Source organism: Leucoraja erinacea, chromosome 9 (genome assembly GCF_028641065.1).
Source record: "Leucoraja erinacea ecotype New England chromosome 9, Leri_hhj_1, whole genome shotgun sequence".
Lineage (NCBI taxonomy): Eukaryota > Metazoa > Chordata > Chondrichthyes > Rajiformes > Rajidae > Leucoraja > Leucoraja erinaceus.
In genome coordinates, this window is record NC_073385.1 from 66,638,046 (window position 1) to 66,664,285 (window position 26,240).

The 26,240-nt window shown below is 44.5% G+C and overlaps 2 protein-coding genes across 3 annotated transcripts in view; one reads left to right on the top strand and one right to left on the bottom strand.

The window, feature by feature from the left end:
- l2hgdh (L-2-hydroxyglutarate dehydrogenase) overlaps positions 1-13,994 on the bottom strand; it is a 39,474-nt gene extending 25,480 nt beyond the window's left edge. The window contains exons 1-3 of the mRNA XM_055641099.1: positions 13,837-13,994; positions 8,046-8,161; positions 3,275-3,426 (exon numbers count right to left, since the gene is read on the bottom strand). Coding sequence (XP_055497074.1) covers positions 3,275-3,426; positions 8,046-8,161; positions 13,837-13,931 — 363 coding nt within the window. The 5' untranslated portion in view covers positions 13,932-13,994. The remainder of the gene's footprint in view (positions 1-3,274; positions 3,427-8,045; positions 8,162-13,836) is intronic.
- Positions 13,995-14,078: 84 nt separating this feature from the next.
- Positions 14,079-26,218, top strand: dmac2l (distal membrane arm assembly component 2 like). Of its 2 annotated transcripts, none has more exons than XM_055641101.1 (5): positions 14,079-14,171; positions 17,063-17,175; positions 17,257-17,465; positions 20,043-20,214; positions 25,622-26,218. In XM_055641101.1, exons 2-5 carry the CDS (start codon positions 17,075-17,077, stop codon positions 25,734-25,736), a joined length of 597 nt encoding a protein of 198 aa, XP_055497076.1. In that variant the 5' UTR covers positions 14,079-14,171; positions 17,063-17,074; the 3' UTR covers positions 25,737-26,218. The 2 variants fall into 2 exon arrangements, with proteins under 2 accessions (XP_055497076.1, XP_055497078.1); XM_055641103.1 differs by lacking the exon at positions 14,079-14,171 and adding an exon at positions 14,445-14,467.
- Positions 26,219-26,240: the final 22 nt, after the last annotated feature.

The window sequence follows — 26,240 nt, forward strand, 5'->3', positions numbered from 1 at the left end:
GACATTAGCAGAGATCTTCGCCAAACACGGTTGCCGGTTACATTGTACTCCGACAATGGGCCACAGTTTGTTTCCGAGACGTTTGCTGAATACATGAGAATCACAGGCATCCATCATCACAAGGTGACTCCGAAATGGCCGCAAGCTAACGTAGAAGTAGAGAGTCAAAACTAGTCCATGGAGAAGAGGATACCAATCGCCCACGCCGAGGCAAAAAACTGGAAGGAGACACTACTAGCATACGTAGCTGTATATCAGGTGACCACTCACTCAAAGATAGGGAAAAGTCCAGCAGAAGCCGTGAGAGACCGTGATGCCGAAAAGAAAGGTGCGGTAAATGGTATACGGACTTGAAACGAGGAGCCAGGCACTCAGAAATAATGCCTGGTGATGACGTGAAAATCTGCAATGTTGGAATTTCACCTAATTTGCCAATTTTACTTTAGCTCCCTCTACTATCATGTACTCACAATTGTCCCAATTTTGTTTTAAAATGCTAGTCTTGGACCTAATCTTCTTCAAGCTGAATGTAAATTCAATGATATTATGTTTGCTGCCAACTGGTAGGCCAAAACGTGAAAGGAGAGTCCCCAAGCCATACGACGTATAAAGCCTACATAATAATAATTGAAATGTCTGGAGATTAAAGATGCAGCTTGGAGGGTGAGAGAGAGATAAGAAGAATGATTTTCAGATGCACAAATTCAAGATCTGCACAGTGGAGTCGCGGTAGAGCTGCTGCCTCACAGCGCCAGAGACCCAGGTTCGATCGGTTTCGCTGGTCGGTGGGGACTAGGTGGGCCGAAAGGCCTGTTTTCACGCTGTATCTCCAAACTAAACTATAGAGAGATATCGGCAGGGGAACAGGATTATAAACAAAATCAGGTTGGGTAGTAGACGGACCACAAACAGAATTGTTGCAAAAACAAAAGATTGTGGTGAAAACAAGAAACGAAATATTTCAGGAAGAAACTTGACATTTAGGCGAATAGTTCTAACATCTTATGTACTTCTGACCACAAAATGACTTCCTGATATCACACATTTATTTCAGAATGTAAATTTTCCTAGTTAATCAAAATTGCTGAAGATTAATTTCCACCATAAATATTGATCTTTCTCAGAGAATTACACTATCCAAATTCTTAAACAAGATTAAAAAGTTTATGCTAAATAGGCGTACAATATTGTATTTTGCTATTTCTAAATGTCTTTTAAATGTCTTCAGAAAAGTTTTAATTTGCAGAACTCAAATTGTTCTCCTCACCCTCCTCCCCCACCCATTCAAAATACAGGATGTTAAATTGTTATTTTTACAATTGCCCAAGCTTTCAATCACATTTGTGCATTCTGAGCACATAAAATCTGATGAACCTCCCAGTGTGGAAAAAGACATAGAAGGGAAAAATCCTCGATAGAAAGTTAACGTGCTTTTTCAAAAACAATTTGAAAGAAACACAGATTGAATTTTCAATACTTTATTTCAAAAAATCAATAAATGTACATACATTTACATTTTGGACATTAAAGGGCCTGTCCCACTTTCACAACCTAATTCACGACCTCTGCCGAGTTTGCCCTTGACTCGTACTCGTAGCATGGTCGTCACAAGGTCGCAGGTAGGTTGTAGGAGGTCGTGATGCTAGTCGTAGGTACTCGTGGCATCAAGTAGGTCAGGGTGTATTTCAAGCCTGATGACAAATGTCCACGAGTAAAAAAGGTCGTGAATTAGGTTGTGAAAGTGGGACAGACCCCTAACTCTTGCTTTAAGACAACTAGAAAAAGATATCTTTGATGTTAGTGAAGAACTCTAATTTGAAATTGTTTCTGGCAGCACCGTGGCGTTGTTGATGGAGTCGCTGCCCCATAGCTCCAGAGACTCGAGTGTGATCCTGACCTTGATGCTGCCCGTGTGGAGTCTGCATGTTCTCCCTAAGAGGGAGTGCAGAGAGGGAGTGCCATAGAGGGAGTGCAGAGCCGGTTCACCAGACTGATTCCCGGGATGTCAGGACTGTCTTATGAAGAAAGACTGGATAGACTTGGTTTATACTCTCTAGAATTTAGGAGATTGAGAGGGGATCTTATAGAAACTTACAACATTCTTAAGGGGTTGGACAGGCTAGATGCAGGAAGATTGTTCCCGATGTTAGGGAAGTCCAGGACAAGGGGTCACAGCTTAAGGATAAGGGGGAAATCCTTTAAAACCGAGATGAGAAGAACTTTTTTCACACAGAGAGTGGTGAATCTCTGGAACTCTCTGCCACAGAGGGTAGTTGAGGCCAGTTAATTGGCTATATTTAAGAGGGAGTTAGATGTGGCCCTTGTGGCTAAGGGGATCAGGGGGTATGGAGAGAAGGCAGGTACGGGATACTGAGTTGGATGATCAGCCATGATCATATTGAATGGCGGTGCAGGCTCGAAGGGCCGAATGGCCTACTCCTGCACCTAATTTCTATGTTTCTAAGGTTTCCTATTGGTGCTCTAGTTTCCTCTGGATGCTTTGATTTCCTCCCACATCCCAAAACCATGTGGGTTTGTAGGTTAATTGGCATATATAAATTGTCCCCAATGTGTAGAACTAACGCGTGGACTTGGTGGGCTGAATGGCCTGTTTCCATGCTAAACTAAAATGCCCGTTTCCCTCTAAACTAAAGTGAGAAATTTAAATCACATGTGGAGCTAGTGCACAACCTGATAAAAAAAATATCCCTTAATTCACTTATTGGGAAGCACCACAGGTGGAACTTTTGGACATTTCCCGGGAACATTTATGAAAGTCTATGAATGATAGATGAAGCTGCAAATTCACAGGTACCTGTAGTAGCATGCTGCTAGAATGAAACAAAACAGAGTGCTGGAGAAGGACCCGTTTCTATGCTGTATTGTTCTCCGCATCAAGAATTCCAAAGATTCACTCCCCGAGTAAGAAATGTTCCTTATTTCAGTCCCCTATCCCTCATTCTGAACCTCCTCAGACAGGAGAACGTTCTTCTCGAGTCTGAAGAAGGGTCTCGAACTGAAACATCGTCCATTCCTTCTCTCCAGAGATGTTGCCTGTCCCGCTGAGTTACTCCAGCATTTTGTGTCGTTCTTCTAACCCTGTCAGGTCCTCTAAGAATTCTGTGATTTTCAAGAGATCAACTCTATCTTCTAAATACTGGAGAACAATATTCCCTACATCAAGTGCTAATCCTGCAACTTTAAGTTAGCTGTTCTAACTAACAAAGACCAATAAAATGTCAAATTACTTTTTGTATAGCCATGAGGTACTTACTTTGCCACATCTTTTGTAAGGGATACCTTTCTTCTCAAAATAAGCATAGCTTAGTTCAGCACCTCGCACACAGAGTTTGGCCTTTAAAGATCCCGGCGTGTAGTAAATGCCACTGTGAATAACCCCACTGTTGTGTCCACTCTGATGGAAAGCTGAACAAGATTACAAATGACCATTAGCATAGAAAGCAAAGAGGTCACAATTAGAAACATATAACTGTAACATAATTAATATGAATGCTATTCAAAGGAAATACAAAAGCAATAAAGCCCCCCCCCCTCAATGCATCAATACATTAAAACATCTGAAGGTTTGAAATATCACCATTCCACATCCTCCACAGATGCTACCTGACCTGCTGAGTAACTCCAGCACTTTGTGCTCAATGCATTAAAACAAATGTGATACTAATTTAGTGGTATAATGTACTTGTAGTCAAAATTCACTGCTGCAAAATTTGAAGCCAAGAGCAAAGTTTAACTGCTCATTTCCACAAGAAACTGTGTTTTTCAGGCTTCCTTTGCTGCCTTCTACAAGCTTGCATTTGATGCAAGCAAGACTCTCATGGATACCTGCTAGATTGTTGCAGCAAGGGGGACCTGGCACGGATACTGTGCATACTTTATAACTGCCAGCGCCCTTATGTGGCGACTATTTGCATACCCTGGGTAAGCAAGCAGAGAATTTCACCATGACTTGTCACATGTGACAATAAAGTATTCTTTCAAATCTCTACGCTGAAACCCCTCTGCTCTTTTCCAGCCACTTTGTTTCTTCTGGCAGACTCTTGCTCGAGCTTTATTCTAATCTCTCGTTGACATGATCGGCAGCTAACCACTCCTCTCTCAGCATTGCTAATTGCAAGCTATTATCTCTTCTCACAGCACTCACCCCAGTTCTTCAACATATATTTGCTCTACTACTGCATTTTATCAAACCATCATTCTACCTCCCATTCTTTTCTCTCTGAAAGTTGTTATCCTCAGCAATTCTACAATTAAATTCTGCTTCCAATCAGAAGACGGTGGAAGTGTTCAGCGGGCCGGGCAGCAGCTGTGGGAAAAGAAATCACTTCAGGATTTTACACCTGCTTCTTCACCTGCCTATTCCTCGTCTCCGTTCTAAATGGCTTATTCTTAAACTTAGAGAATAAGGAGTAAGCAATTTAGAATGAAGACGAGCAAACACTTTTTCTCACAGAGAGTTGTGAGTTTGTGGAATTCTCTGCCTCAGAGGGCGGTGGAGGCCGGTTCTCTGGATGCTTTCAAGAGAGAGCTAGATAGGGCTCTTAAAGATAGCGGAGTCAGGGGATATGGGGAGAAGGCAGGAACGGGGTATTGATTGTGGATGATCAGCCATGATCACATTGAATGGCCTACTCCTGCACCTATTGTCTATTTTCGGTTTATTTCAGATTTCAAGCATCTGCAGCATTTTGCTTTTGCTCCATGCATTAGCGTTGGAGCAAGTCCCACTCTACTTATAATTTTAAATCATACCATTGACAATGAAATATCATCACTCATTATCCTCTGTGCTTCTAGCAGGGATAACTATGCATCCATAACTTCCCTTTCTTACTGCGTTCAATGTCTGTGAATAACTTAATTTCTACCTAATCCACAGCCACTAAACAGCATCCACCATCAGCATTTTATCCTCCAAAAAGTTTAAACAACTCCCACAGGTGCACTCTTAAAAAGCCTAACATTTACACACAAGTTTTGCCCAGAGTCTTATTTCTACAATTTATATTACTTCATTGTCCATGTTGGTCACATTGATGTGGCTAAACTGGATTCTGGATAATTGCAAGAAAAAGTGCCTGAGCAGGTGATTTCATCATGAATGAACAAACACTACATCAAAGGTACACAAAAATGCTGGAGAAACTCAGCGGGTACAGCAGCATCTATGGAGCGAAGGAAATAGACAACGTTTCGGGTCAAAAGCCAAAACAGAAGAAGGGTTTTGGCCCGAAACGTTGCCTGTTTCCTTCGCTCCATAGATGCTGCTGCACCCGCTGAGTTTCTCCAGCATTTTTGTGTACCTTCGATTTTCCAGCATCTGCAGTTCCTTCACTACATGAATGTGCACTTTAACCCTTTTATCCACAATTAATAATTAATATCATATTGATAAGGCAGCAGAAATTTTAACAGCTCTTCATAGAGCAATTGCACAGAAATCTCAGAGATATCACGATAGTTGAGCAAAGTTTGTTTAAAGGTATTTTTAAAGATCGTCTTAAGGGTATACAGAGATGGAATGATGAGAGATTTAAGGAGAACTCCAAAGTTTATGGCCTGAGGAACGTTAAGTCCTGCTACCCATGGCAGTGTGATTAAAACTGGGAAGATTTCAAAGGCACGTTTTGCTCGATTCCTGAATGGTGGTGCATGCTTGTAATATGTATAAACATTTCTTGATAAAGTACATTTCTCAATACCTGTACTATTAAAACACTTCAAAGTTGGTAACAACTTTGCAATTGGTCACCAAACTGATGCCTTCCCCTTCTGCCAAAATCTGCCATTATGAATTTAATGTAACAATTTCAGAACAGCATTGTACTCACCAGCTATGTTTAAAAAATGGCTACATTTAAAATAATGTTATTGGAGATAATTTCATTCATAAAATATCAAAGCTGTTTAAAACGCAGAAAACCGATGGGATGATAGAGTTACCAAACCATAGCACACAGACCAAATGTAGCCAGTTAAAAAGAAGTGCTCCTGAAAGGAAGGCACTAATATTCATCGGATCCAATGTGTGTGCATAGTGGAACAGGCCCCACCTCCAACACGATCCCACCACTAGCCACATCTTCCCATCTCCAGCCCTTTCCATTCACTCAGCAACTCCCTGGTTAACTCATCCCTTCCCACCCAAACCCCCCCTGCCCCCTCCCCAGATATTTTCCTTGCATACACAGAAAATACAACAGCTGTCCCAATACCTCCTCCCTCGACTCTGTCCAAAAACCCGGACAATCCTTTCAGGTGAGGCAGAGGCTCACTTTCACATCCTCCAAGCTCATCTCCTGTTCTAGGTGTGGACTCTGATATATTGGAGAGACCAAGTGCAGACTGACCGATCGTTTTGCTGAACACCTTCGTTCAGTCCGCCTGGGCCTACATGATCTCCCAGTTGCTAAACACTTTAACTCCCTTTCCCATTGCCACACTGACCTTTCTGTCCTGGGCCTCCTCCACTGTCAGAGTCAGGCCAAATGCAAATTGGAAGAACAGCACCTCATATTTCATACGGGCAACCCAGCGGTATGAATATTGATTTCTACAACTTCAAGTAACCCTTTTATTGTTTGTATGCCTCGTTGTCACCTTCCCCTCAGCCAACAATCAACCATTCTACATTTCCTAGATCATCGTCTGCTTTGATCTGTCCTTTTCACACCTTACATGGTCTTTGTACCTTCCATATCTCTAATTTCCCTCTCCCCTGACTTTCTGTCTGAAGAAGGGTCTCAACCGAAAATGTCACCCATTCCTTCTCTCCAGAGATGCTGCCTGTGTCGCTGAGTTACTCCAGCATTTTACATCTATCTTTGGTGTAAACCGGCACCTGTAGTTCCTTCCTACACATCTCCACAATGTCTATTACTCCGGAGAGTGTGGACTGCAGAATGGAACAGCTTCCACCTCCACAATGTCTAATACTCCAGAGAGGGTGGCGTGTCGAACTAACTGGAGGAAAGATTCAAGCAGGGGAAGGGGAGGTGGGATTGAGCAGATGATTGAGTGGGTTAGAGTTGAGAAAATCAGTGGGAGTGAGGGGAGGATCAGAATGCCTTGTCCTGATAGAAAGTTGAAGATGGAGCTAGCTGAATATTTTCCGGCAGTCACCCAGGTTTGTTTCTTTTTCAATCTATCATCAAAGCAGGGCTCAACTCTCCAGTTAAGAACCGCTTCAGGGTTCTTCTGCGTCTCATATGCACTGCAGATGTTTTCTGGAGGTGACCAGTGTCGAGCGTCATCTGACGTCACTGCGGTTTACTAACGACTTACATGCACCAGACCACTGTAAGGCTGGAGGTACAGGCAACAACTTTAGCCCGTAAGCTACAGTTGCAACTAATGAGTTCAAACATTTGGACATGCTTGCTATGGGGCAAATCCTGAGGTCTGTAAATTAAAATCAAAAATCGGCAAATGTCAGAAAGCTGAGATAAAAACAGAAAATCCAGCATCTGAGGAAAGAGAAACTTATTGTTTCACATCTGGAAATCTCCATCAGAACAGTGTCTAGAACTGTGAATCTCCAGTCCAGTCCCCAAAATACAGTTATGAATTCGATGTGTTGCGTGTTGCCAGGATTTTCTGTTCTTATTCCAGAGGTTGGTAGAGTGATACAGTGCGGAAACAGGCCCTTCGGCCCAACTTACCCACACCGGCCAACACGACCCAGATACAGTAGTCCCACCTGCCCCTATTTGGTCCATATCCCCCCAAACCTGTCCTATCCATGTACCTGTCTAACTGTTTAAATGTTGGGATAGTCCCTGCCTCACATACATCCTCTGGCAGCTTGTTCCATACACCTGCCACCCTTTGTGTGAAAAAGTTACCCCTCAGATTCCTATTAAATCTTCCCCCCTTCAACTTAAACCCATGTCCCCACAGTTCCTTGATTCACCTACTCTGGGCAAGAGACTCTGTTCATCTACCCGATCTATTCCTCCGATTTATTGTATGTTACTTAGTTCAACAACATCTTTTTAAATAACGGTTTTATCCTCCAAATGTACCGAGTTCTTTTTCCTTTTCCAACACAATGCAGGTTAGCTTGGGATGCCGCTGTTTAAGTTCTCGGGCAGATGCTAGTCCAACGATTCCTCCTCCAACAATGGCCACATCATAAGAACTAGAAAAGGGGAAATGCAATCATAAGCACCTGCATTTTCAGGCTATTCCTGTTCTAGACTCTAGGCTCTATGTGAAACAGGAGTCAGCAACACAGATTTTGTGTGGCATATATTACAACAGGCTCTTGGTCAGCTGAGCACGTGAGCGACGGAATGCTAATGGAAGTTGATGCAGATAAATGAGAGGCGATGCATTTTAGAAAGTCAAACCAGGACAGGAATTTCACAGTGAATGGCAGGGCCCTGGAGTGTGTTGTAGAGCAGAGGGATTTAGTACAGGTATACAGTTCCCCTTCTCAGTGGAGTGTCACCTTGTCGTGGTGGAGAAGCTTATGTGGTCCTGAGAGTGTTGCCGTCTGGAGCTATGCTCCTGGTAGGGCCACCCATGGCGGTAAGGTCGAGGGGGAGGTCTCTGACAAAGAGCAATCCAACCAAGACCTCAACGGTGGAACAACGGTATAACCCGATGGCTGACTTTAGTGGAGCATCACAACAGCTGGGAAGGCGGATGAAGGCCGAAGCAGAAAAGGGTCTCCGGTCGTCTTGGACTCCATGCCACTGGATCCTGACCCAGATCTGTCAAGGACCATGGGGTGGCTGTCTATGCAGCAGTCTCCCCATGTTAAACAAAGTTACGCACAGGCGTCCTCCATGAGAGGACAGTCATACTCGTTTCGAGTGACCGCCGATGATGATGATATAGTTGTGATCAGTCTGAAGAAGGGTTCCAACCCGAAACGTCGCCTATTTCCTTCGCTCCATAGATGCTGTCTCACCCGCTGAGTTACTCCAGCATTTTTGTCTACCTATGATGATACAGTTCCCTGGCATCACAGGTAGATAGGATGGCAAAGTACATTAGTCTTCATATTGAGTATAAACTTCGAGACTTTATTCCTTAGAATACGGGAGGCCGAGGAGTGATTTTGTAGAGGTGTATAACAGCATGAGGGGAATATTTAGGGTGAATGCACAGATCTTTTACCCAGGGTATGAGAATCAAAAACCCGAGGACATGGGTTTAAGGTGAGAGGGGCAAGATTTAATAGGAACCTGAAGTACAATCTTTTCCGCGCAGAGGGTGGTGGGTATATGGAATTATCTGCCATAAATGATAGCTGAGGCAAGTATTAAAACAGCATTTAAAAGACACTTGGACAGGGACGTGGAAAGGAAAAGCTTAGAAGGATATGGTCCAAATGCAGGCAAGAGGCACTAGCTTATTGGGCCACCTTGGTTAGAATGGACAAGTTGGACCAAAGTGATGTGCGACTATAAATATCGTTACCCAACCAGATGCAACTAAATTTAAAGTAGCTCTTTCTTCCTAATAACCCTTTCTGGCTTAAGCCCTCCCTTCACCACCTCCAGTTTAAATTCCATTTGGAATATTTTGGAGGACCAAGAAACCAAGAGCTCATGCCCCCAGTTTGGCTAATGTGATATTTACCATTTCATCATTACATTTACAGATATTTCTGCAGTGGAATATGCTTTGTGACACACACAAATCCATTAATTTTTTAAGTGACTATCTACCGCTCTATAGGAAGCCATTTTGTGTTGCTTTCCATTATAACATTCAAGAATTAAATGATCTGATGTGAATTCCAGGGATCCATTATTTTGTTGTTAACTTCCACTCAAAAGTTATGCGTGGTATAATTGTGCCAGTTTGCATTGGTGTGCGCAAATATTGTGCAGGAAATGCAGGTTGGGGGGAGTTCCCCCCGCCACGGGTACCATGTAATCCCGTGCTACCTGCTCCATGGTCAGATAGTCGGCGACTAAACCGTCTCCCCCACCTGGTTTGCCGGGTGAGGAGGGGGCTGTGGACCCCCAGCACGACCAAAAACAAGACCTGTCAAAGGGCGGATGAGCTTCAAGCGAGCCAACGGCCATCCACACTTCAGTAGAAGTTGCGATCATGTCGTACACAGCATTGTAAGGAATGAAGATAAAGCACACACACCAAAATCCGATACTTCCAGCGGCGGAAGTCCGCAGGAACTGGAGGACAGAGACATGTGGTGCGTCCGTCACCGTTCCCGTTGGAAACATGCACCACTGCGTCGCTAATGTTTTCAACGATGTTGAATGAATACAGATGATACAAAGCAGGGTGGCAGTGTGAACTGTGAGGAGGATGCTATGAGAATGCAGGGTGACTTGGACAGGTTAGGGGAGTGGGCAGATGCATGGCGAAGTTTAATGTGGATAAATGTGAGGTTATCCACTTTGGTAGCAAAAACAGGAAGGCAGATAACTATCTAAATGGCATCAAGTTGGGAAAAGGGGAAGTACAACGGGATCTGGGGGTCCTTGTACATCAGTCTATGAAAGTAAGCATGTACGTACAGCAGGCAGTGAAGAAAGCGAATGGCACGTTGGCCTTTATATCAAGAGGAATCGAATATAGGAGCAAAGAGGTCCTTCTGCAGTTGTACAGAGCCCTAGTGAGACCACACCAGGAGTATTGTGTGCAGTTTTGGTCCCCTAATTTGAGGAAGGACATTCTTGCTATTGAGGGAGTGCAGAGTAGGTTTACAAGGTTAATTCCCGGGATGGCGGGACTGTCATATGCTGAGAGAATGGAGCAGCTGGGCTTGTACACTCTGGAGTTTAGAAGGATGAGAGGATATCTCATTGAAACATATAAGATTGTTAAGGGCTTGGACACGCTAGAGGTAGGAAACATGTCCCCGATGTTGGGGGAATCCAGAACCAGGGGCCACAGTTTAAGAATAAGGAGTAAGCCATTTAGAACGTAGACGAGGAAACACTTTTTGTCACAGAGAGTGGCGAGTCTGTGGATGCTTTCAAGAGAGGGCTAGATAGGGCTCTTAAAAATAGCGGAGTCAGGGGATATGGGGAGAATAATAATAATAATAACTTTATTTATAGAGCACTTTAAAAACAACCACAGTTGCAACAAAGTGCTGCACATGACTAATCATGGACAAGAAATTATTACATAACAATAAAAACATTAAACGAAAGAGTAAAAACAATAAAATTAAAAACATTAAAAGCACTAAAAACAGGAGCAAAGTCTCAAGCAGTGTCAAAAGCCAAGGAATATAAATGTGTTTTAATACTGGTTTTGAAGATGGACAGTGAGGGGGCCTGTCTGATGTGCAATGGCAGGGTGTTCCAGAGTGCCGGAGCAGCAACAGAGAAGGCTCTATCCCCTCTGAGCTTCCGCTTAGACCTCGGTACCTCCAGGAGCAGCTGATCAGCTGACCTGAGGCACCGGGCAGGAGCGTATGGGTGGAGCAGTTCAGAGAGGTAAGGCGGGGCGAGGAATGGGGTACTGATTGGGGATGATCAGCCATGAAGGGCCGAATGGCCTACTCCTGCACCTATTATCTATTGTCTATTATCTATTGTGAATGATTGAAAGGGCCTATTCCGGTGCTCTACTGTTCTACGGAGAAACGAAAAACTGCAGATGCTTGTTTACAAAGTGCTCGAGTAACTCCACGGGTCAGGTAGCATCTCTGGAGAACATGGATAGGTGACATTTTGGATCAGAGTCCTTTTTCAGACTCCTGTATTGTTTATTGTTCTATTATTAGAGATTAATCTCTCTGGCCCTATCCTGGAAAATGCTCATTGATCATAATCGCCTCACACATTTTAAAACTAAACCTCAAGTTCATAATTTAGAATAGGTCATCTACTGTAATAGTTGTATGTTTCTATCTTCGTAACTTCTCTGCCAAATTGTGGTTGAAAACAAACTTATTTCTTGGCTTGCTGCCTGTGAGAGTTCTTCACTGCTGCTAATTACCAAGATACACTCCAAAAATAAATGCCTACAGCAATCAATGTTCTAAAACGTAAAGACCACATGACATGGGATTGCAGGATCCTGCCCGGCAACTTCCATCGTTAATTCCCAATACCATTGCACCACCCTCCCTGGGCTCATACTTGTCACTACACATGCAACAGCACAGTAAGCGGACAAGCAGCAAAACTGAGACTATTACCAAATCATTTACTGTCACCATTTTCACCACACCCAAACTTTTGTCCCTATCCATGCCTATCGATTTCTGAGGACCCTACTTCGATTAGGTGACTAATTTAGGAGACCACACTCATTGACCTATTTCGTTCAAAGCTCTAGACTTATGGGCCTGTCCCACTTAGGCGACTGCAGAAGACTATGTGATCGCCACATGTTCGCGGGTGGTTGCCGGGTAGTCGCCTTCATGGCCGTGAGGAAGTTCCCGCATTCTGGGAACTAGTCGCTGCCTCATTACGGTCGCCACAAATTTTTCAACATGTTGAAAAATCAACGGTGACCAGAACGAAGCCGCCACGGAGAGTAGCGAGAATTCTCGTGCTGCAGGTGCCGTGATAGTGGGTTGCCAGGAGGCCGAAGGTTGTCGTAGGTTCTCGTAAGTTGTAGGCGGTGCTGACCGATTAATTTCATTGGCTCATTGGGGAAACAAAACATAAGCAATAGTTTTCAGAACCAAGGCTAACCGACAGCGGCCTTCACAGCCGTGTATCTCTGGCTTCTTAAAAGTTGTCTCCACTCTCTTAAAAGACTTATGTGACCCTTCCCGTACACTGTGTGTGTGTGTGTGTGTGTGTGTGTGTTTTCTCCACTGACAGTCGCCGTTCCACTCGCCGGTTTTTCAGAACCTATCATTGCAATGTTTCCCAAGATTGGCAAGTTTAGCTTTTAATTTTCACATTTCCAGCAATCGTTACTTTTTGCTTTGGTTATTTCAGAAAATCATTTTATCATCCATTTAGACAGCCACCATTTGTTAATCACTAATCCCTTTACCGCCTCCATGAACTTGTACTACCAGCATTTGACATTATCGCTTCTGTCTTCTGCAATATGACAGATTATTTGTCTCTTCGCCCTCTGCTTCCCCCCCCTTTCTCTCGGTTTTATTTAATCTGTAACCTATCATTCTGATGCAAGGGTTGTTTTTTTTAATACAGATGCTGTCAAACCCACCGAGCTGAGTTCACTGCTCCCACTGCCTGACCTGCGTGGTGCTGACACGATGGGTGACTATTGATTCCATGCACCAACGAAAAGAGGAAGAGGATTGGACTTTGTTGCCTTCCATCACAGTGAGGAACGTGGGGAATCCGCTGTGGTGGATGTTCATGTTAACTTTGATGTCATTGTGTGTCTTGTTGCTTTTTGTTTAGTATGGCTGTATGGTAATTCGAATGTCATTGTACCTTAATTGGTACATACGTGTGACAATAAACTGCCTTGAAACCTTTATCTCAGGACGACTGCAGTTCTCTGACCACACCTGGTCTTACCTGGACCACACCTGGACCTCACCCGGCCCACACCTGGACCTCACCCGGCCCACACCTGGTCTTACCTGGACCACACCTGGACCTCACCTGGACCTCACCTGGACCACACTTGGACCACACTTGGACCACACTTGGTCTCACCCGGCCCACACCTGGACCTCACCCGGCTCACACCTGGTCTCACATGGACCACACCTGGACCTCACCCGGACCACACCCGGCCCACACCCGGCCCACACCCGGCCCACACCCGGCCCACACCTGGGTCTCACCTGATTCCCACCCGGGCCGCCCCCTGCAGCATAACCCACACCTCCTGTTGACGCCGACGGGTGACAGCCCCTGCCCTGCCCGCCCCGCCGCTCACCTCAGCCTCCTCAGCAGGACGGGCCCGGCCCGGAGCGCGTTGAGCCGGCCGCCGAGCAGCGACGAGCCGCAGGTCCCCCACGCACCGGCCGCCATGGTACCCTGACAACGGGCGGCGCTTCGCCTGTCACCCCGGGCCGGCCGGCGGGCGGGCGGGGCGGAGCTGCGGCTGCGCACTGACTTGGGCTGCCGGCGGGCGGGGCGGAGCTGCGGCTGCGCACTAACTGGGCTGTCAGCGTCAGCGTCTGCGCCTGCGCAAAGACTAGGGTGCCGGCAGGTGATTCCTGCGCACGCGCATTGCCCGAGGTGACAGGCGGGAGGCCGGCGCTGGCCCAGGTAATGGCGGCTCCAACCCCTTGTAACCCCCCCTTGGCCCGGCTCGACACAGCGGCTGATGGGCGGCGGGGCAAGCCCGGCTTTGCTCTCATATATTAACAGACCCTGCTGTTGAAATGCAGCAGAAGCCGGCGGAGGGAGGAGGCCTGGCGCTGACTCTCACTACCCGCAATAACACTCGCAGCATAGATTCACCCTCGATAACATTAAGCAGCAGTAACACGGGGTTATCATCGTTGTACAACATTGTACAGTGCAGCCAAAGACACGGTGCATAGAAGATCACAGTTGCTGAGGTCAGGGTTAGTTATGTAGCGTTCAAGAGTATTGGGAAGAAGCTGCTCCTGAACCTGGAGGTTACTGTTCTCGGGCATCTGCACCTTTTCCCCGATGGCAGCAGTGAAATAAGAGCGTGTTCAGGGTGATGTGTGTCTCTGACAATATATCCTGGCTGGCTATATATCCCTTTGATGGTGGGGAGGTCAGTACCTGTGATGGACCGGGTAGTGTCCACCACTCCTTCATTCCTGGGCATTTGCGTTGCCGAGCCAGGCCATGATACAACCAGTCAAATAGCTCTCTACTGTACACCTGTGGAAGTTTGAGAGTATTCATTGACATGCCGATGTCCTCAAACTTAGTGGCACAGCAGTAGAGTTGCAGCCTTACAGTGCCAGAGACCCGGGTTCGATCCTGACTACATGTGCTGTCTGCACAGAGTTTGTATGTTCTCTCCTTTACCTGCATGGGTTTTCTCTGAGATCTTTTCTCCCACATTCCATAGACGTAAGTTAATTGACTAGGTAATAGAAACATAGAAAATAGGTACAGGAGGAGGCCATTCGGCCCTTCGAGCCAGCACCAAACGAATGTAAATAATCTGATAGTGTTAATGTGCAGGGATTGCTGGTCGGCGCAGACTCGGTGGGCCTCTATTTCGGCGCTGAATCTCGAAACTAAAGCTTCCAAGGAAGTAGAGGCATCGATGAGCTTTATTTATGAGTGTTTAATTGTCCTGGGCACAAGGCAGGTCTTCAGAAATATTCTCGTCCAGGAACCACCATCACATCAATGAAGACAGGTTCATGGATCCCAGTATTCCCCTTCGTGAAGTCATCAACCAGCTCCTTGGTCTGGCTGGGGTTGAGAGCAAGAATTGATATTCCAGTTGGTAGAAGGAGAAACAGTCAAGTAGCCCTTTGCTTGTTTAAAAAAATGAATTGGCCTGTGCTTGACATTACCCATTACATTTACTCTGCAGTGCCCTCCATAATGTTTGGGACAAAAACCCATCTTTTATTTATTTGCCTCTGTACTCCACAATTTGAGATTTGGAATAGAAAAAAACCACATGTGGTTAAAGTGCACATTGTCAGGTTTTAATAATGGCCATTTTTATACATTTTGGTTTCACCATGTAGAAATTACAGCTATGTTTGTACATAGCCCCACCATTTCCGGGCACCATAATGTTTGGGACACATGGCTTCAAGGGTGTTTGTAATTGCTCAGGTGTGTTTAATTGCCTCCTTAATGCAGGTGTAAGAGAGCTCTCAGCACCTAGTCTTTCCATCACATTTGGTAACTTTTATTGCTGTTTATCAACATAGGACCAAACATAGGTCATCTACTGTAATAGTTGTATGTTTCTATCTTCGTAAAGGGTCTGTCCCACTTAGGCGATTTTTTAGGAGACTACAGGCGACTAGGCTATCGTCACATGGTCGCCGGTGAGTTGACAGTATGATTTCCTCAGTCCAAAGAGTCCTAGAGTCTTTCTGGTCGGTGCAGAATTTTGAAATGTTCAAATCTTTTTGGCGACCATTGTCTTGACGCCAATGGGGGTAGCCTGATGTATCATGATGTAGGTGCTATCGCCAGGATGATGTAGGATGTTGGCAGGATGACGTAGGTAGTTGCCGGTGATGACATCGGTGAATTCCATTAAAGTTATGTTATAGATAATTTAAATGTTAATGTTATTATAGTATTTTTGTATGCACTGTTGTATGTCGTATTGGTGTACAGTCGCCGGTTTTTCAGCGACCTGCAATGAAAGTTGCGTCAGTCACCTAAAACATCGTCTAAGTGGGACAAGCCCTTAACTTCTCTGCGAAATTGTGGTTGAAAACAAATTAATTTCTTGGCTTGCTGCCTGTGAGAGTTCTTTAGTAAATGCCTACAGCAATCAATGTTCTAAAACGTGAAGCGCACATGACATGGGATTGCTGGATCCTTGCCCGGCACCTTTCATCAGGCTCATTCCCAATACCATTGCACCACCCTCCCTCGGCCCATACTTGTCACTACACATGCAACAGCAGAGCAAGCTGACAAGCAGCAAAACTGAGGAGACTATTACCAAATCAATCATGGTCACCATTTTCACCACGCCCAAACTTCGTCACTATCCATGCCTGTCGATTTCTGAGGACCCTACTTCGATTAGGTGACTAATTTAGGAGATCACTCATTGACCTATATCGTTCAAAGCTCTAGACCTACGGAGTTTAAATGTTTCCGATGATTAGCAAGTTTAGCATCTGAATTTCACATTTCCACCAATCGTTACTTTTTGCTTTGGTTATTTCAGAAATTTATTTTATTATCACCCATTTAGACAGCGGTGGATGTTTATGTGTCCAAAATGTATAAAAATTACCTTTATTAAAATCTGACAATGTGCACATTAACCACATGTGATTTTTTTTTCTATTACAAATATCAAATTGTGGAGTACAGAGGCAAATAAATAAATGTTGGGTCAGAAAGGTCCCAAACATTATGGAGGGCCCTGTAAGTCTGTCCATGCAAACGTACACTTTGTAAATCCTGAATAATATAGTAAAACGATGGCTGTACTTATGCCCAAATCGTTTTCTTTTCACCAGAAAAACCCAACAATGCTGTTTTCAAGGACAAGACCTTTGAGCGTCGTACGGATTGTACAAACTCAGGTTATTCAGAGGAGTTTCTGGGGATGGCTGAATGCCGTTTTCAACAAGTAAGATGCAGATAAAGTAATAATTACAGGTTTAAATTTGTAAATAAGATGTGTAATAAGAGGACATTTCCTTTCAACCAGGGTGGATCACGATCGTATCAAGACTGTTGGTCCGGACAGAGCAGCATCTGAGTGGTTACTTCGATGTGGCGCCAGTGTGCGTTACAAAGGTTTTGACAAGTGGCAGAAAGATTACAATCACCTACCTACTGGTCCTTTGGAAAAATTCAAAATTGAAGCAATTGATGCGACAGAATCATGCATTATGTTCAATGGATTTGATTATCTTGGTACTGTATTAAATTGTCTTCAATAACAGTTCGGCCCACCGAGTCCGCATCGACCAGTATACCCGCACATTAACACTATCCTACACACACTAGGGACAATTCATATATGTTTTAATATCAAGCAAATAACCTACAAACGTGTACATTTTAGTAGTGTGGGAGGAAACCGAAGATCGCAAGAGAAAACCCACGGGGGGAATGTACAAACTCCGTATAGACAAGCACCCGTAGTCGGGATCGAACCTGGGACTCTGGCGCTGTAAGGCAGTAGCTCTACCACTATGCCACCTCCAGAAAAAAATTGTTAAAAAGCCAAAAAGACCAAAACGTTTCTACACGTAAGAGATGTATTGACAATGGAACACCATTGTAAATAGCTGCATCGGTTCCTATCTTGGGTAGTTTATGTAAACCAATAAGGCTATAATTAAATCTATCAAGATGCTGGTGCATTGTGTTCAGTTTTGGTCACATTTCTTGCTGGGACCCTTCTGCAGAGCTGAAAGGATGTCGGTAAATTTAACATTCCTAAAAGATAAAACCCATCAAAAAAAAAAAAATCTGAATATGTATTATTGTGGATGCTTATACCAATTTTCTATGGTCTCAGTCCACTCGCTGAGGACATCGGGGTTTAATTTGCAATATTTGTGTAAAGTTGCAATTGTTTTCACTTGTATTTGCTTCAGGCCAACCACAAGTTGGTAACATCAAATCATTCCTTTTTGGTTGGTGAGTTAAGTAGTCCAGCTGTTTAAAACTCCTACCCTCCAGTCTAAATCTGGGCTGGTGACCAGCTGATTTCTGTTGTGCTCTTTGTGGTGTGGAGTTACAGTTACAATTGACAATTACTGTCATAGAGACAGGAATCAGCAATAAATATCAAACATGTTTTATTGCTGGCTGTATACTACTCCATCCAGCCAAAGGATTCATTTTCTTTGTGCCTCTCAGCAGCTCATTTCTTCACTTAACTTCTTCCTTACTTACTGGTCTCCATGTATCTCCCCCTCTTTGCTGGTGTCCAGCACAACATACTCTCAGCTTCACTTGTTCAGACCACTCAGCACTCTGTGTGAATGCTTATCATTTTGCTTCCTACTTCATCTGCTTTTGCCACCAGGTGAAATGTGAATGGGTGGTGAAAAGAGTGCAATGCTGGAGTAGGAAAGCAAGAGTGTGAGACCCCACAAACTGCAGAATAAGAGAGAAAGAGGATGAATGAGTGATCTAAGAGGTAAAAGGGCAATGAGGCAGGCAAATGGAGGAAGAGTGATATGTGTTTGACGATTGGCCTAGAGGTGGAGAACTTGGCCTTTCTATTTAATTACTTTAGGGCAGTCACGGTGGTGCAGCGGTAGAGTTGCTCAGGAGACCTGGGTTTGATCCCGACCACGGGTGCTGTCTGTACATTCTCCCCATGACCCGCGTGGGTTTTCTTCGCTTTCCTCCCACATTCCAAAGACGTACAGGTTTGTAGGTGAATTGGCTTGGTAAATGTAAAAATTGTCCCTAGTGGGTGTAGGATAGTGTTAATGTGCGGGGTTCGCTGGTTGGCGCGGACCCGGTGGGCCGAAGGGCTTGTTTCCGTGCTGTATCTCTAAACTAAACTAAACTTAAATCAAATTGTTCTTTCTCATATCATGGCAAATTGAGAATTTGTAAAAGAAGGCAGTGCTTTTGTAATTTCTATTATTTTCATGTCAATTACTTTCAAGAAATGGTGATTATTAATTGTTTGCATTCCCTTCCCTAGCCGTTGTTTTTTTCCCTGTCTGAAAACATCATTGCTGTTCCTCGTGCTTTTTCTTCTCCATACTCGCTCTTGCTTACCAGCTGCCCATTTTCTAGTGTTTCCAGGTGTTTATAGATGGTAACACACCAAAGCCAGTACCTGGAGTTTGTCCGTCCATCCGAAGCTACTCAGGACCTTCCGGTTGCTAAACCTTTTTGAACGAAACCAAAAGAGCCTAAACCTTCCAGTTTATTTAAACACCTCTATTCTCCTCCATCCCCTCTCTAATCTCCACTATTACTTATATCTACTTGTGCAGCCCTACCCCTACCTCAGTTTACATTAACTTACAACGCAGCCTCATTCCCACCTTTATTGTCGGAGCTAGCAACCACATTTGTTGTTTGTAAATGAGAAAAAAGTGACATGTCAGTATTTTAAAATTACTCGTTGTGATTAGTTTAGTTTATAGATACAACGCAGCAACAGGCCCTTCGGCCCACCTAGTCCACGCCGACCAGTGATCCCCCCACACATTAACACCATCCTACACACACTGGGGACACTTTTACATTTACACCAATCCAATTAACCTACAAACCTGAACGTCTTTGGAGTGTGGGAGGAAACCGAAGATCCCTGGGGAAAATCCACGCGGTCACAGGAAAGAACGTGCAAACTCCCTACAGACAGCGCCCGTAGTCAGGATCGAACCCGGCCCTACCACTGCGCCACCATGCCGCCCATTTATGATGAAAATATTCTTTAAAACATAAAGAGATATTTATTAGGAAGCAAGCTGACAGTTGTGTGCTGTTTCTCACCTATGCTTTCTGTTACAGATCATCTGGAACATGTTGAGGAGATTAAGTTTGAGAGATGTATCTACATTCAAGATGAATGTCTCGAGAGGCTCTGCAGGATAGAAAATTTGCAAAAAAGCCTGCACCGTCTCAAAATAATTTCCTGTGGAAATGTCACAGATCGTGGAATCATAAGCCTTTACCATCTTAAGTGAGTATTTGGTGAGAATGAAATATTGATCAGGAAGCAATAACATTATGATAGACACAAAATGCTGGAGTAACTCAGCGGGGCAGGCAGCATCTCTGGAGAGAAGATATAGGTGACGTTTCGGGTCGAAACCCTTCTTCAGGCTGAGAGTCAGAGGAAAGGGAAATAAGAGATATAGACGGTGATGTAGAGAGATATAGAACAAATTAATGAAAGATATGCAAAAAAGTATCGATGATGAAGGTCACGGCAAGTTGGAGCAGTTCTGTAGCTCTGTGTAGCTTCACTGCCTTACAGGTACAGAAGGCAGTGAAGAAAGCTAATGGGATGTTGGCCTTCATAACAAGAGGATTTCACTATAGGAGTAAAGAGGTTCTTCTGCAGTTGTATAGGGCTCTGGTGAGACCACAACTGGAGTATTGTGTACAGTTTTGGTCACCTAATTTGAGGAAGGACATCCTTGTGATTGAGGCAGTGCAGCGTAGGTTCACGAGATTGATCCCTGGGATGGCGGGATTGTCGTATGAGGAAAGATTGAAAAGACTAGGCTTGTATTCACTGGAGTTTAGAAGGATGAGGGGGAATCTTATAGAAACATATAAAATTATAAAAGGACTGGACAAGCTAGATGCAGGAAAAATGTTCCCAATGTTGGGCGAGTCCAGAACCAGGGGGCCACAGACTTAGAATAAAGGGGAGGCCATTTAAGACTGAGGTGAGAAAAAACTTTTTCACCCAGAGAGTTGTGAATTTGTGGAATTCTCTGCCACAGAGGGCAGTGGAGGGCAAATCACTGGATGGATTTAAGAGAGAGTTAGATAGAGCTCTAGGGGCGAGTGGAGTCAAGGGATATGGGGAGAAGGCAGGCACGGGTTATTGATAGGGGACGATCAGCCATGATCACAATGAATGGCGGTGCTGTCTCGAAGGGCCGAATGGCCTCCTCCTGCACCTATTTTCTATGTGACGGGGCAGGTTGCTTGCTACGATTGCCGTCAAGTCAGTGAATCAATCCAGGTTTGATTTGGAGTTTGGAGTAGCTGCCCCAGTCCCACAATACGAGGCACAATCAGTCTGTAACAGACGTAGCCAGGAGCATGCCCGACATTGGATCCCCCAACTTGTGGCCAAAGCTCAGTGATCACACTGTCAACCATCTGGAACAGTTATGCTGGCCTGCCGCTTGCCCGACGGACAGTTCATTAACTTAAAGTAGGAGAAATGTGTTGGAAGAAATGCAGATGCTGGTTTAAACCGAAGATAGACGCAAGGTGCTGGATGGAGTAACTCAGCGGGTCAGGCAGCATCTCTGGAGAGAAGGAATGGATGATGTTTTGGGTCGAGACCCTTCTTCAGATTCAGAGTCAGGAGAGAGGAAAGCATAGAGATATGGAAGGGTAAGGTGTGAAAATGACAGATCAAAGGGGACGATGTTCAAGGAAAATGTAGAATGGATCTTTGTTAGCTGAGGGAAAAGTAACAACAAGGTATACAATTGGGAGGACAGTGAAACTAGTAGGAGAACTAGGGAGGGGGAGAGATGCAGAGAGAGGGAAAACCTGAAGTTGGAGAAGTCAATGTTCATACCGCTGGGGTGTAAGCTGTCCAAGTGAAATATGAGGTGCTGTTCCTCCAATTTGCACTGGGCCTCACTCTGACAATGGAGGAGGCCCAGGACAGAAAGGTCAGTGTGGGAATGGGCGGGAGGGGGAGTTAAAGTGTTGAGCAACTGGGAGATCGGGTAGGCCTAGGCGGACCTAAAGCAGGTAGCAGCCGCAGGAACACGCTCGCTCATCCAGAGACATGAGAAGGCAACTGTCCCTGACCTCGTGCAGTCACCTCCCGTCAGAAGTGGCAAACGGTTAGACTTCCCTTCATCTCAATCTCCTTCCCACCACAGAAATGCGGCCTCCACCTCTGCACGATATTCACCAACGGCTGAGCATTATAGCACTCTGTAATCCAGTAGACAAAGACAAAATTCTGGAGCAACTCAGCGGGTCAGACAGCATCTCTGGAGAAAAGGAATAGATAATGTTATGGGACGGAACCCTTCTTCAGATTGATCCAGTATCTATGTATCCAATTTCTGTTTCTTATAGATTAGACCGTGTGTCTTTAACTGCCAAACCAGATCTCCTGACACGCAATATTCATGTTTTATGACCATTACTCTGAATCTATCTTTAATTATATTTTTAAATCCTTGGTCTAGTAATAATATACTTTACGTAGGTTAAAAATCATCAGAATTTCAAACAGAAATGAGAGAACAGAGATATAGCGCAGAAACAGGTCCTTCGGCCCACTGAGGCTGCATTGACCACTGAGTTCCACTGACCCCATACACTAGGACAATCCCACAAACAAGGAACAATTTACAATTTTACCGAAGCCTATTAACCTGCAAATTATTGTCTCCTCCCCTTCTCAGCTCTCCCTCATCCCTCTGGCTCCTCCTCTTCCTTTCTTCTTCCCCCCCCCCCACCCTACATCAGTCTGAAGAAGGGTTTCGGCCCAAAAAGTTGCCTATTTCCTTCGCTCCATAGATGCTGCAGCACCCGCTGAGTTTCTCCAGCACTTTAGTCAACCTATAAACCTATACATCTTTGGAGTGTGGGAGCAAACCGGGGCACACAGAGAAAACCAATGTGGTCACAGGGAGAACGTACAAACTCTGTACAGACAGCACCCACAGTCAGGATCAAACGCAGGTCTCTGGGGATGTGGGGGAGTAACTGTGCCACTGTGCTGCCCTTTATAGGTATGAACCTGGATTACAGGAGAAAAGGGGAATTTTTGCCCTATCCATAAATCACACTTCATTCAGGAGGAAATATTTTAAATTCACTCTTGTGATTCTGATCAATAGAAGAGTTTCTGGTCCAATGGAGTAGATGAACACTCTTACAGGTGTCAACTTCTCTACATCGGCGAGACCAAGCGCAGGCTCAGCGATCGTTTCTTTGAATACCTCCACTCAGTCCGTCGTAACCTACCTGATCTCCCGGTGGCTCAGCATTTCAACTCCCCCTCCCATTCCCAATCTGACCTTTCTGTCCTGGGCCTCCTCCATTGTCAGAGTGAGGCCCAGCGCAAATTGGAGGAACAGCACCTCATATTTCGCTTGGGTAGTTTACACCCCAGCGGTATGAACATTGACTTCTCTAACTTCAGATAGCCCTTCCTATCTCTCCTCATCCCCTTCCCAGTTCTCCCACCAGTCTTACTGTCTCCGACTACATTCGATCTCTGTCCCGCCCCCTCCCCTGACATCAGTCTGAAGAAGGGTCTCGACCCAAAACGTCACCCATTCCTTCTCTCCTGAGATGCTGCCTCACCCGCTGAGTTACTCCAGCATTTTGTGTCTACCAACAGTCTTACGTCATTATACAAAACTAATGGATTGGTTGAACACTGATCTTTTTCAATAGCTGACTGTAATTGGGAAAATTAAACTTTTATTGGGTTGTGTTCTGATAAATTCATGATTATAGAAACTAGAAGAAATATTTCTATTGATCGGAGTACATTTAAAATACTTTCCACTGCATAAAGTGTGATTTACAGAAATGGCAAAAATTACCCTTTTTTCCTGTAAATATGTATTTAAAAATATTCTCAGAGCGCTGAGAATTTATTTGTCAGTAGCCGAAAGCAAGTTTTGAATAAGGAAATGCAAGGAATTCCTTATTGTGTTGCATTTTAATGACTAAGTATGGCAGTGAAATTTTAAATAGTCAATTATACTTTTCTCAGCATGTTAGTTATGCATTTATAACAGAACTACATAAAGTTAGCACCTCCACTCAAAATGTTTACTTAAGTACAAGTACACTGGCACAAACATAGAAACATAGAAATTAGGTGCAGGAGTAGGCCATTCAGCCCTTCGAGCCTGCACCGCCATTCAATATGATCATGGCTGATCATCCACCTCAGTATCCCGTACCTGCCTTCTCTCCATACCCTCTGATCCCCTTAGCCACAAGGGCCACATCTAACTCCCTCTTAAATATAGCCAATGAACTGGCCTCAACTACCCTCTGTGGCAGAGAGTTCCAGAGATTCACCACTCTCTGTGTGAAAAAAAGGTCTCCTCATCTCGGTTTTAAAGGATTTCCCCTTATCCTTAAGCTGTGACCCCTTGTCCTGGACCTCCCCAACATCGGGAACAATCTTCCTGCATCTAGCCTGTCCAACCCCTCAAGAATTTTGTAAGTTTCTATAAGAACCCCTCTCAATCTCCTAAATTCTAGAGAGTATAAACCAAGTCTATCCAGTCTTTCTTCATAAGACAGTCCTGACATCCCAGGAATCAGTCTGGTGAACCTTCTCTGCACTCCCTCTATGGCAATAATGTCCTTCTATTTTTACCAAACCAAACCCAATACAAATCAACTGAAGGCACCTCAGGAATGAACACAGAATTTGGTCTCAGTCTGCATTCCATTCCTGGAACCTCTTTTTAAGTGATACAGCATGGAAACAGGCCCTTCGGCCCACCAAGTCCGCACCGACCAGCGATCCCCACACGCTAACACTATCCTTTATACACCAGGGACAATTTACACATACACCAACCCAATTAACCTGCAAACCTGCACGTCTTTGGAGTGTGGGAGGAAACCGAAGATCTTGGAGAAAACCCACGCTGGTCACGGGGAGAACGTACAAACTCCGTACAGACAGCACCCGTAGCCCGGATTGAACCCGGGACTCTGGCGCAGTAAGGCAGCTCTACCATTGCGCCATCGTGCTGTAATAGAAAAATAGAAAATAGGTGCAGGAGTAATAATAATAATAATAAATTTTATTTAATGGGCGCCTTTCAGACGTCTCAAGGACACCTTACATAGTAATCGGAATAAAAACATATAATCGGAATAAAATAAGTAATAAAGACATCACAGAGACACAAATTAAAAACAGAATTCAATCCAAAAACAGAAAATCAAAAACACAGTGTGAAGAGAGAGCAGCGGCAGCCAAAGCGCGCCAGCGTCCACTCTCTCTTCACGGCAGCCATCTTGGACCCAGACTTACATTCGGCCCTTCGAGCCTGCACCGCCATTCAATATGATCATGGCTGATCATCCAACTCACTAATCGGAGAGTCTGGCTCAGAGAGGGAGTACTAGCCTGCACTCCTGGGTGACATGCAGATGTACACCCAGCTGCAATGGGCATGCTTCAACCACAGTGAACACCCACCACAAGGAGGCCTCTTGAGCAACTTGCAGTGTGGGGAACTTTGTGGTAGATTTAGATACGAGTGCAATTACATTCATTCCAGTTCAACATGGTACTTAAGGCATTTTGTTATAATGTTTTGTGCTAGAACTGATTATTTTGATTTGAAACAGAACAAAATGTTAATTTGTCACTTTTTCTTGTTTCACTGTAGAAATTTGAGCTACTTGTTTCTGAGTGATCTCCCCGGCATAGAAGAGAAAGAACAAACACTCCAGGTTCTACAGAAAGCTTTGCCAGCCTGCGAGGTGCAAGCTGACCTTCAATAAAACTTGTTCTCAAATTTGCAGAGTGTAACCAATGTCTGCAAATAAGTGAAGGTAGACATAAAGAGCTGGAGTAACTCTGGAGCATCTCTGGAGAAACGGAGTAGGAGACCCAAAACCCAATCCCTTTTCTCCAGAGATGCTGTCTGACCCGCTGAGTTACTCCAGCTGTTTGTGTCTATCTTCAGTTTAAACCAACATCTGCAGTTCCTTCCTACACATCTCGCTTGCAAATAAGTGGGTTGGTTACAAATGCAACTGCCGAAAATCTCGCATAATTCGTTTTTGCATTATTTAGACGTTAAATTATGATGAAGTCACTGTGTTCAGGTAAGACAAAAACTAACAAGGGGCTTTAAATTACATTTAAAATGCAAGTTGACTTAATCCACCCTATTATTCTGAAAAAATGGCCAATAATGTATCTGTGAAAGTATACTGCAAAAGTGAAATGTATGAAATATTCATAAATAATACTGGAAATATTCACGTATCTATGATTCACAT

Bases quoted from the DNA above. Each gene is read 5' to 3' on its own strand.
- dmac2l (XM_055641101.1), top strand. From the start codon at position 17,075: ATGCTGTTTTCAAGGACAAGACCTTTGAGCGTCGTACGGATTGTACAA. The intron at 17,466-20,042 runs GTACTGTATTAA...TTTCTGTTACAG, and splicing joins CAATGGATTTGATTATCTTG to ATCATCTGGAACATGTTGAG. The intron at 20,215-25,621 runs GTGAGTATTTGG...GTTTCACTGTAG, and splicing joins ATAAGCCTTTACCATCTTAA to AAATTTGAGCTACTTGTTTC.